The following is an 11,646-nucleotide window of genomic DNA, read 5'->3' as shown; positions in this document are numbered from 1 at the left end:
CGCCTGATACAACCATCCTTCTTTATGCAGAAATCCAAGCGATATTAGATTCTTCCTAAGTCCCGGCACATGCTGCACACTCTCAAGTAACACTTCTTGTCCATCATACATCTTCAGTTTGATATTACCGACTCCCATAACACAGTTGTCGGTGAATCAGGAACCGGGGGTCCCCGAATCCCGAGGCCAGGCCAGCAATCCGCCACATGGCGCCATCCCGCGAAGTCTCCTCCGCAAGGTAAAAAAGATTAAGTCTCGGGAGAGGGCGCTTGGGGTCACAGTCAGTGGTCCCCGAGTACCCGAGTTCCCCGATGATCCACGAAGTCTAAGTGCCGGGAAGAAAGTGCTCGGGAAGGTATACGGTGGCCCCCGAGCACCCGAGTCCCCCGACGGTCAGGAAAGCTAAGTACCGGGAGAAACGTGCCCGGGGCCGCGAGCGGCGGCCCCCTGGGCGCCCAAGTATCCCGAGAACCCACTGAAGGAAGTTCCGGGAGAGAGTGCTCGGGGCTGCGTGCGGCAGCCCCCGAGCATTCGGTCCCCCGAGGATCCGTACAAGCGTGCCCGGGAGAGAATGCTCGGGGAGGTGAACAGTACCCCCGAGCACTCGGTTCCCCGAGGACAAGAAAGGGCATTCTCGGGAGAGGGTGCTCGGGGAGGTGAACAGTGACCCCCGAGCACTCGGTTCCCCGACGACCCAGAGAGCCCCCTGACAGTGGCCCCCGAGGGGCCCATTGATGAGGTGTCAGCCAGTCAAAGGCCCAAGGCCGTATTTAAAGAGCGTGCGTGGCATGTCACCTCCAGCTGCTCCCGTCACGCTCGGTGTCAGTTCCTGCCACATTCTGGCGGGGTCATTGAATGCACGGGTCCCATCCCGTGCCATCCGGCCTGTCTCGGGATAACGTCGTAAGGGCCGAGGTGTTCCGTCTGCCGCGCTGCTGTGGTAGGGGAACAAGACAGGACGGGCACGCCGGGCCGCTCCGCGGCTGCCTGGTGGGCCCTCTCCACGGCGCCCGTTGCCAGTGCATTTATGGTAACGAATGACCGGGCGTGTGACGCATTTTCCACCCCCGGTCACTTCGCCCAGAGGTGATGATGACGCCTTTTCCATTTATGGTGCCTTGGAACTCGTGCCCTCCCGTTCGGGGCACGCTGCTGCCGGCGGGTATTTAAAGCCGTCGGCAGCACAGACAAAAAGAAGAAGAACAGCACGGACAGAACAAGCTCTCCGGCGCTCAAGAATATCAGAACAGGCTTTGAGTAGAGAAGAGAAGATCGAGAGCACCCAGAGCCAAGAGATACGCGCAGACCGAAGAATAAGGAGCCCCAGGCTCTAAGATAGTTAGACATTCTTGTAACCAGCAACATCCTTGAGGGACATCCTCAAGGCATTTATAGTATCCATACAGGAGTAGGGTGTTACGCCTCCGTGCGGCCCGAACCTGTCTAAACACCAACGCATTTACCCCGTTCCGCATTAGACCATTCCACCCCACCGGCCATCGCATTCATACCCATTTATTTCTCCGACGAACATATTCAGGATCATCCCCCCGGCCGAATCTCTAAAAAGGGGTCTCCTAGGATTCCTGCGACAGGAGTTCACCCTTCGACAACAGTAACCCGTGTCATCTCCCAAGCGAGCAAGACCAAAATCACCTTCAGAGTGTGAAGGGAACCACTCCTTGTTTGATGTTGTATGATATGAACTTGCCGAATCTAACAGCCATACTTCACCACAAGACTTATCACTTGATAGCACGAGAAGATCACCATCGCTATCCGAGTCATCTTTCTTGGAAATCACAATATTTGTCACGCCCTTCTTCAGTTCTGGACAATCTTTCCTTACATATCCCCAATCCTTGCATTTATAGCACTGTGGCCCCTTCTTCTTCTTTTTCTTGTTAGTCTCCCTGCCTCGATCACCTTTGATGAAAAAAGCATCTCCATATGAACTCTCACTAGCATTGTTCTTTCTCCTTTGTTCATGAGCAAACAACGCTGCAAGAATATCATCCACTTTGATTGTCTCTTTACCATACATCAGTGTTATGACCAACTGCTCATAAGACCTTGGAAAGGAACGTAGAAGAATAATCATCTTGTCTTCATCATCAATCGTCACCTCCACCTTCACAAGATCAGCAACAACTTGATTAAAGATGTTTACGTGCTCAGCAAGATCCGACCCCTCTTGCATCTTCAGCCTGTACAGTTTATGCTTCAGATACAACTTCTGAGTCAATATCTTGGACATGAATTGACCATCCAATTTATCCTAAATTTTCTTAGGTGATGTTTCATCTATGACATGTTACATGATCTGATCGGAGAGACACAACCTGATTGTCGCCGCCGCTTGCGCTTGCATCTCCTCCCACCTGTCATCATCTATCTTGGCATGCTTCTTGTCGCTGAGAGCTCTGATGATTTTTTTTTATCACAGTTGAGTTCTTCTCTACAGACATAAGTACATAACCACCATAGATAAATATGTAATCCAAAGCAAGGTGCCACATCTCACATTAAACATGCCAAGTACCATCTGAAAGAAGTTTCCTGAACTTCACTGTGGCCTCCAGCTGACTAGTGGTGTCATCTGACCATACTTTGTCCACCAATTCTGACAGGCCTTCGAGCTAACTGGATACAAAATACAAACTAACGAAATTTGAAAAGAAACAAAAGATGAGCAAAACGAAAGAAGTTCATGAAACAATTGAAGCATTTTTCTTCTCCTTGACATTTTCAGATACCAAAATATCAGATTCATTTCATACTATTTGTCATTTCCCAATCCACAAAAGAAACATGGATTCTACACAGTACGTATTTTCAGCCACATTTATCTACTGAGTGGAAAAGGTTTATGGTGGAGACATTTGTACATTAACCATCTATTATTTTTTGGACTTCTCTTTTGTGCATTAATCATGCGCTTCAAAAAATGACCAATGTTCCAACTTGTGTGAACAAACTACGATCCATTGCCTGAGTTTGAATTGCTACCTTCGAAACCAAATGTATGCATCACATGATTCACTCCACGGGAGAGATGCCTTGGCATCGGTCAGTTTTTACATGATTTGTTTCGTCATGGAACCAAGACTAATTTATCTGCAGTACTTTATTGGGCACCGACATTCAGTCAGTCATGTTGTACCATTTTTCTTATTTATATTTCTTGAACTCATATTCTTCCAATTTAAGACCCTCCATTTACGTTTCTTTGTTGTCTTAAGTTGATCTATGACCATGTAGACTTGCTCATTATTTTACATCCACCAGGTGCTTTAAATTTTGTTTATTTTTCTCAAATTCTTTTTATTTTATCAATATTTTACTTGTCCAAAATTCTGATGCAGAAGTTTCAACTTCTGTTGCGATGCGTCAAACTATGGGCTAGAAAGAGAGGACTTTGTTGTCATGTATGTGGTTTAATTTGGTAGATGAAGGGAAATTTTCACAACGCGGTGCACATGTACATTCTATCTCGACTGTGTATTTGCGTTGAGATTCGTGCTGAAGGGTTAGGTAAAAATAAATATGGTAGATAAGAGAATAAATGGATGGACGGTTGAGATAGAATTTGTGTATACACCGCATTACGTAATTGCATTTTCCGTAGATAGGCTAAGGATCATGCAAAATGTTAGACTCTAATACCATCTGTAGAGGGAGAAGTCCCTTGAACTTTAAAAAAAAAATTGTAGAGGCAACTACAGTCTGCTGCTTGCCTGCTGTTGTTGCCACTTGGATGGACGGCCACTGACAAAGTTTTCTGTGCACAATACTGCACTAAGGGGGTGATTGGTTGCCTGTATCCGTCCAGCTCTGCTGCGTATAATCTCAGAGAAAAGCGTGTTTGGTTGGCCGTATGCACTGCTTCAGTCTCACCCGACAGATGCAAATGCATGTCCGCAGCTTGGTTGGGTGGATGCAGGCTGTTGCATCCGCTCATGCAAGCAAACCCAATTGTCGGTGTCACAAAATCACCTTCATACGAGCAACCAATCAGAATCTCAGCTCTTGGATCTGCTCATACGACCTCAGATTCAATCAACCAAACAGAAACTCAGCTCAGCATGTTCAGACAGATATAATCAACTAAACACTCTTTTCTTCAACACTCTTACATCCGCTCAACTTGCTTCCCCACAACCTACATATACGGTCCATCATATGAGCAACCAATCATACCCTAAACTTCTCAAGTTCATTCCAGCATCAATGGCAATGGGTCTGAAGTCTAATCAATATTGTTGAGAGAGGCACTGGTGTTGGTTCTTTATTGCGACGGAAAGCAAAAAAAAAGAAGATCACTGGACCTTATATGAATGATTGTTCAACAGTTTGTCACAGATCTCAGTTGGTGGATTGCTGTTAAATTAGTATGACCAGGAGCAACAGCTTTTTCAAAACATCTCATACCTTTGTGAACAAGATAATGGATCCTACAGCAAGAACAGGCAGTGCATCTGAACCTAGGATTGTAAAATCTGTTCTCAGGCCTGAAAATCCTCTAACTATCAGTTTTCACGGTATGAAAATTGTCGGATTTTCTGATTTTCCACTTGTGCACTAGGTATTAGGTGAGGATTTAGGAACAACTCCCTGTGATTAGAAAATCCCTTGTCCCTGACGATTATCTGAGTTACATCCCACACAATATTGTCGTTCTAACAGTCTCACACTCGTCTTTTTTTAACTGAATCGGTATCAGAGCTGACTATTGTATTAATAATAAGAAAAGCCGGCGGGCTGAATTACTTGGTTAATTGAGGAAAAATTGAGCAAAAAGTACAAGACACAATGGCCTAGAGCACCGTGGAGACGACGTCAACTCTTAAACCATCTACCTAGCAAGACTAGACCTAAGATGGTCGACAACGCCCCAAAGAAAAAGAAAGCCAAACCCATGGAGAGAGTATCACCCAGACGATGCCTCCAAGGGAGGAATGACACCAAAGACGTTGTCGTCAACCAATCCAAAACATCGGACCTGATCTTTCACCCGCAGACCCTCCCGGGATCGGTAAAGAATACCATAGCACCGCCTCCAAGAAGGGAAACGATACACGAGTGAAAGTGCATATAGCCCTTATGTGTGGTTTTAGTAATTAATGATAATAACTATGGACTAACTATGTGTTAAGAATTATTTGTAGTATATTTCATAGGTGATGCATGGAAGATTGAGCATGGATTCATTATGGAATGCCATGTAGTTGAGATATATGCATCAAGATAAATGAGCTCTAAGTGTTGCTCGGGAGATGTATAAATGATAAAGCATGGATTCGTTGAGAATTATCATGAGTTCAAAGAATTCCATCAAATTCATTGAGATCTTAGTGATGCTGAAAAGAGGAAAGATGAACTCATAGAAGATTGGCGATAAGCATGAAGACTAAGTCACTTGTGGAGGTTAAGTAACTAAAGGTATAAAATTATTAATTAAGTTTTATATACTAACCCGTGTGCTTTGTACTTGAGAATGAGTTAGGATTAAGTTCCATAAGAAGAAATAAGTTGAATTGAGCTATTCTATATGTCAATAAGTGAAGAATAAGATCGGACTCTATATATATGATAAAGCGAATTCTTTGAAGATGTCGGATACAAAATGATTTTCTATGTCAAGACGGTCAAGTGCAAGCAAGACTCGGCCGTGATGGACCATCCATAGTAAAAAGCAAGCAAATAACTTGGCGTTGAAGGACCAAAGCGGTGGTGAAGAGCGAGTGAAGACTTTGCGTCAATGGACCGTGGGAAGCTATGAATGATTCGCATCAATCATTTGAAGAATCAAGAAGAGATGGAGTGAAGATTATATAGAAGTTGGTAACCCTTAAGGTTTGAAATAAAGAAGCGATACTTGAAGGTATTCAAAGGCTCAAATTGGTTCAAACGAGTTTTACATTTGAATTTGAGTATAGGTATGCTACACTATTAAGAGGGATGCAACGTAGAGCTAATTGTCGTGTCTCAATGCTCAAGAGTTTCTAACCAAACCCAAGTGAGAGTTCTTTTTAGAAATTCGGTGTGGAAAGTGTCCAAATTGAGTTTCAGAGTGTTCCTAGTTTGATCAAATATGTTTGGAATCACAAATTTAGTTGGGATGTGTAGCCCTCTGAATAAGCTTTCCATAGAGTTCAAAATCGTCGAAATCGGACTTCGGGATCAAAAGTTATCGTCGTTTTTAGAGGGCCAGCTGTGTTGAACTCGGATACTCCGGGTGAGGTTCCAAGCCGAGTGGTCTGTTATGGCCCTTTTGGTTTACCCGGATACTCCGATTTTTGGATATTTCGGGTGAGGTTTCGAGATGGAGTCTCAGTTTAGGCCTTTTTAGTTTATCCAGAGACTCCGGATCAATAAAAAAAAGTGTTGTAACGGCTAGTTTTGGGGGGTTGGGTATTTATACCCTCTCACCCCCATCCTTTGGAGCTGCTGTAAGGGCACGAAAGAGAACATATTTTAGAGTTAAAAGAACTCCTTCCTACTCTATTTTAGTGAGAGATTAGAGAAAAAAAGTGAGTTGGATTGAGAGATTGAAAGATTGAGTGTAAGTAAGCTAAAATCCATTCTTAAGCACTTGAGTTCATCAGCAAGAAGTTCGTGAAGCATTTGTTACTCTTAGATATGAAGCCCCCTACACGGTTAGGCGTTGCCCGGCGAGCTTCTGTGCTTGTGGTGAGCCGCGGAAAAGTCTGTGAAGGTCTATCTCGCCTCCGCAAGGAAAGGGATAAAACTAGTGGATCGAGAAAAGTAGTTGAAAGAGACCCGGATCTTTGGAGCTTCCCCAACAGAGACGTAGAATTCATGGTGTTGAATCCGAACTTCGGAAAATGATTTTTTGTGTCTCCACTTCGGTTTGTTTATTTTTGAGTTTTTGCCCAATATTTGTACATATTACTCGATCTACTTGCTCGTGTGAAATTGATTATAGGTTATTCGTGGATCTACTTGTAACCATCATTCGGAACACATGACTTCATTTTGGTTTGAGCTAGAACTCTTTAGTCGTACTTTAATTTCAGTTTTGAGCACATTTCATACAGAACCTAAAAGTTCCGGATTTAACCCAGAAACTCCAGATACTATATGATCTACTCTCAACCCAGATACTTCGGGTTGGTCTGGATACTCCTGTGAACAGCGTTTTTAGCGTTTTTCAATTAATGTTTTCTTGCATAATTTTTGCTAGAATTGAATAATTTTGTTACTATAATATTGTAATTTTTACACTTATTTAGAGTGATTGTGCACTAGTTGAGCCTAGTATATTTAGATTTTTCATAAAAATCTGTTAGTTTATATTCCGCTGCAAGTTTAAACCAACGGAAAAAATGGACGAATTTTTGCAAAAAGACTGTTCACCCCCTCTAGGAGACATCATTGTCCTTTCATCGAGGACTTCCCCGATGTTAGCATCGGCAAGACGCCGAACTAGGCTTTTGCCTGGTGTTTCAGATTGCACTTAGCCGCCGAACATAACAATGCCAGACCACAATCAAAGGCACATTGATGCAACTTACCTAGAGACGGCCTAGACATTGTGGCAGATCACCATCGCATGAAGCTTCATAGAGAAGAATAGAAGCAGCGGCACGATGAACCACAAACTACCCAATGTAGAGACTAACCACGACGAGCACGCAATGCTAGAAACTCCGACCATCGACGACAGAAAACCCGGACGAGAAGCGGTTGCCCCTTAGCTTGGCAGCAAGAAGACGGACGAAACATGGGAGCGGTGGAGCGTTATCCTCGACTAAACACACGAGCGCCGACGCTACTGAAGATGGAGTGCACCGACAAGCCTCAAGGAGAAGGAGCACGTCATGACGGTCTGAGGAACATCGCTCCGCTGGGTTGTTGCGCAGCACCACCGGACCGCTGCGCCAAGGTCATCCACCACACGAAGCCTTAATGGCACCAAGAAGGGCACGAAGTTGGCCTTGCCACACCAGGATGTAGCAGCTCACCACCGTGCTGCCCCCACGCCTGGATCTGGCCGTCAGGCCACCGTGCCACAACGCTAGACATGAGGGATCGATCGGCAGGACACTACTCCGAGCCACCAGTCACGCGGAACCGTCGGGGGCGCGTGGATCTACGTCCGAGCCTGGCTGTTGCCAGGGCGCAGATCTGGTCGCCATGCCGTCGGACATACGGGACCAACCGTTGAGACGCCACGTGCGCGCCACCAAACGCGTGGATCTGCGCCAAGCCGCACCATCGAGATGCCACACCGCGTTGTCGGGCGTGTGGAGCCGGCCGCCTCCCCATGCCTCCTGGCGCACTGCGCTAAGGATCTGACCGCTAGATTCGTCGGGCACAACAACATGAAGCCACGGACGTGAAGGGGAAGAAGAGAGAGAGAGAGGAGGAGAAGGAAGTCGAGATGGCGGCAGCAGACGCACCGAGGAGTCTGAGGTGGGTAGACGGAGTGTGGGGGTCACCCCCTAGCAGGGCCGGCTCTGGGCCAGGGCAAGGGGTGCGACTGCCCAGGGCCCAAGCCAGAGGGGGGGCCCAAGTCTGTTGTAGTGCTGTACTTGCTGTATTTTCTTCTGTCCCAGTCTCTTGTGCGGGCATGCAGCCAGGCCAGCAGGCCAGTAGCCCAGTACAAGCTGCTGTGCACATGCAGTCATACCGTCAGCGTGATGGGCCGATGACTCGTATAGCTGTGATGTTGTTTGCCTACTCGCCTCGGCCGGTCGCCCTCGGTGCAAATCAGAAGCCCGCAGATTGCACACGGCACTCCGCACCGCACGTCGCAGCGCCAGCGTCTAAGGGAACAGCCGCCAGCTGCCAGCCGCCAGTCGGATCGGACAGCAGTCGCGCCGTGCGGCTGTGCCGCCGATCGGCGATCGCCTATTCAGCTATTCGCGGATTCGCTTGCCTCGCCCTCGCGCTTGTCGCCTTGTCGACGATCGTCTTTCGCGTGACTGGTGAGATCATCTTTATCCTATTTACTTATTTCGTTTGTGATTTGTCTGGACTTAATTTGTACGGTTATTCGGTTAGTATAACTATAGTATAAACTCAAAAAATACTATTGATTGTTATCTATTTAGTCCGCAAATTAAGTTGTTCATTAACTAATAGATGATCCATTGCCCATTGGTTAGGTCGTTAGAGGTCTTGTTGCTTACTTTTCTTTCTAATTTTAGGTGTTAGAATGTTGCCTAAGAAGCATTTGTCGGGTGCTGAGAAAAGGAAAAAAAGAAAACGAGAAGATCAGTTTATTGAATCGCAAAAGGGTGCTATACATAAGTTCTTTTCAGTTTCAAGTAATGTTGTTCCCGGTGATAATCCTGAAGAGGTAGATGATTGTAGTACAGAAGATCAAGGGCAGGAACCTAATCATAATTTAAATGCAGAAGTTGATGTCAATGAGGATGCTACAGGGGAACAAAATTTACCGCTTTCATCTGATACTGAAAATTCAAATGCTGATGAACAAAAAGATTCTCTGTTAGCTATCTATGATCCTAGAACATGGGACAATCTTGACAATAGAGGAAGAGATATCTTAATTGAAAAAGGGCCTGTGAGAGAATTAAATTTGCAATTCCCTTCGGATAGCAGTGGTAGACATTTTTCATATGCTTACTACTCCAGAAAGTTAAGTAATGGCGAGGTTGTTGATAGAAAGTGGTTGGTTTACTCTAAGCATGTGGACAAAGTTTACTGTTTTTGCTGCCGATTGTTCAAATCAAATCAGACCAAAACTTTATTGGCATATGATGGATTGAGGGACTGGAAACATCTCAGTGGGAGACTCAAACAACATGAGAACAATGTTGAGCATATAACAAACATGAATACTTGGAATGAACTTAGGTTGAGGTTAAGTAAAAATCAGACAATTGATGATGATTTGCAACGGGAAATTGCAAAGGAAAAAGAGCGTTGGAGACAGGTTTTGGTAAGAATAGTTTCTGCTGTGAAGTTTCTTGCTAAACATAATTTGGCCTTTCGAGGATCAAATGAGAAACTTTATCAGGATAACAATGGTAATTTTCTGGGCACAATTGAAATGATTGCTGAATTTGATTCTGTGATGCAAGAACACATTAGACGCATTCAAAATAATGAAATTCATCATCATTATCTTGGCCACAATATTCAGAATGAGTTAATTTCTCTTCTTGCTCATGCTGTGAAAAGTTTTATTTTAAGGATCATCAAGGATGCCAAGTATTTCTCTATTATCTTGGATTGTACCCCAGATGTGAGCCATGAAGAACAAATGACTCTAATTGTGCGGTGTGTCAATATATCAAGTAACATTCCGAGAGTGGAGGAGTTCTTTCTAGAGTTCTTAAAGGTGGATGATACATCAGGATTGGGGCTTTTTAACGAATTGATGAATGCATTGGACTCTCTTGATTTGAATGTCGATGATGTGAGAGGTCAAGGTTATGACAATGGTTCTAATATGAAGGGAAAACATCAAGGTGTTCAGAAGCGTTTGCTTGAAATTAATCCAAGAGCATTATATATGCCATGTGCATGTCATAGTCTAAATCTCACTCTTTGTGATATGGCGAAATCTTGCAGCAAAGCTATTTCATTCTTCGGTGTTATACAACGGATATATGCATTGTTTTCATGTTCTACTAAAAGGTGGAAGAATTTGCTTGACAATGTTCCAAAACTAACTATCAAATATTTATCTAATACTCGTTGGGAGAGTCGAATAAACAGTGTCCAAGCTATCAGGTACCAAACTCCCCAAATAAGGTCAGCTTTGTTGGAACTGGAGACATCTTCTACTGATGACCCAAAAGCAGTGAGTGATGCTCAATCTTTGATAACTGTACTTGAGAATTTTGAATTTTTAGTTGGTATGGTTATTTGGCATGACATTTTATTTTCTATAAATATGGTGAGCAAGAAGTTGCAGTCTAAGATTGTGTGTATGGATGCTACTCTCAAACAAATCGAAGGGGTCATCTCATTTTTTAAGAGGTACAGAAATGAAGGCTTCACTTCTAGTATTGACATTGCAAAAGCCATTGCATCTGAATTGGATATAGAGCCAAAATTTCCTACAAAACGTCAAGGTAAAAGAAAGAAGAATTTTGATGAAGAAAATGACCAAAATGAAGAACCACAGTCAGCTATAGAATCATTCAGAGTTAATTACTTTCTAGTCATGATTGATGTTGCAATTGCTTCATTGACTATTCGATTTGAGCAGTTGAAGGCATTTGAAAATGTGTTTGGATTCTTATTCAATTCAAAAAATCTGAAGTCCTTGGATGATACTGATCTACGGAAATGTTGCACTACTTTTGTAGAAGCTTTTTCTCATGATAACTCATCTGATGTTGAGTTAAATGATTTTTTCTCTGAATTAAAAGTGCTGCAAGTAACTTTGCCAGATGGTTTGATGTCAGCACCTGAGATTTCTTCAGTTCGTTACAGCTGTAGATTGCTATCCAAATGTCTCTATTCCTATCGGATCCTCTTAACTGTACCTGCTTCAGCTGAAAGAAGTTTCTCAAAATTAAAATTACTGAAAAACTATTTGAGGTCAACTATGTCACATGAAAGATTGAATGGTTTGGCTATGTGCTGCATTGAGAAGAATATCTTGGACAACATTGATCTCGATATTGTCCTTAATGATTT

At 43.9% G+C, this 11,646-nt stretch overlaps 1 protein-coding gene across 1 annotated transcript; it reads left to right on the top strand.

The window, feature by feature from the left end:
• The first annotated feature begins 8,596 nt into the window (after window positions 1-8,596).
• LOC133892952 (uncharacterized) lies at window positions 8,597-11,525 on the top strand. The gene is made up of 4 exons (XM_062333940.1): window positions 8,597-8,954; window positions 9,177-10,856; window positions 10,959-11,383; window positions 11,502-11,525. The coding sequence occupies exons 1-4, from the start codon at window positions 8,597-8,599 to the stop codon at window positions 11,523-11,525; spliced, it is 2,487 nt and encodes an 828-aa protein (XP_062189924.1).
• Window positions 11,526-11,646: the final 121 nt, after the last annotated feature.

This window comes from Phragmites australis, chromosome 15, assembly GCF_958298935.1.
Source record: "Phragmites australis chromosome 15, lpPhrAust1.1, whole genome shotgun sequence".
Lineage (NCBI taxonomy): Eukaryota > Viridiplantae > Streptophyta > Magnoliopsida > Poales > Poaceae > Phragmites > Phragmites australis.
The sequence above is the reverse complement of the archived record's forward strand: the minus strand, read 5'-3'. Positions and strand labels throughout refer to the sequence as shown.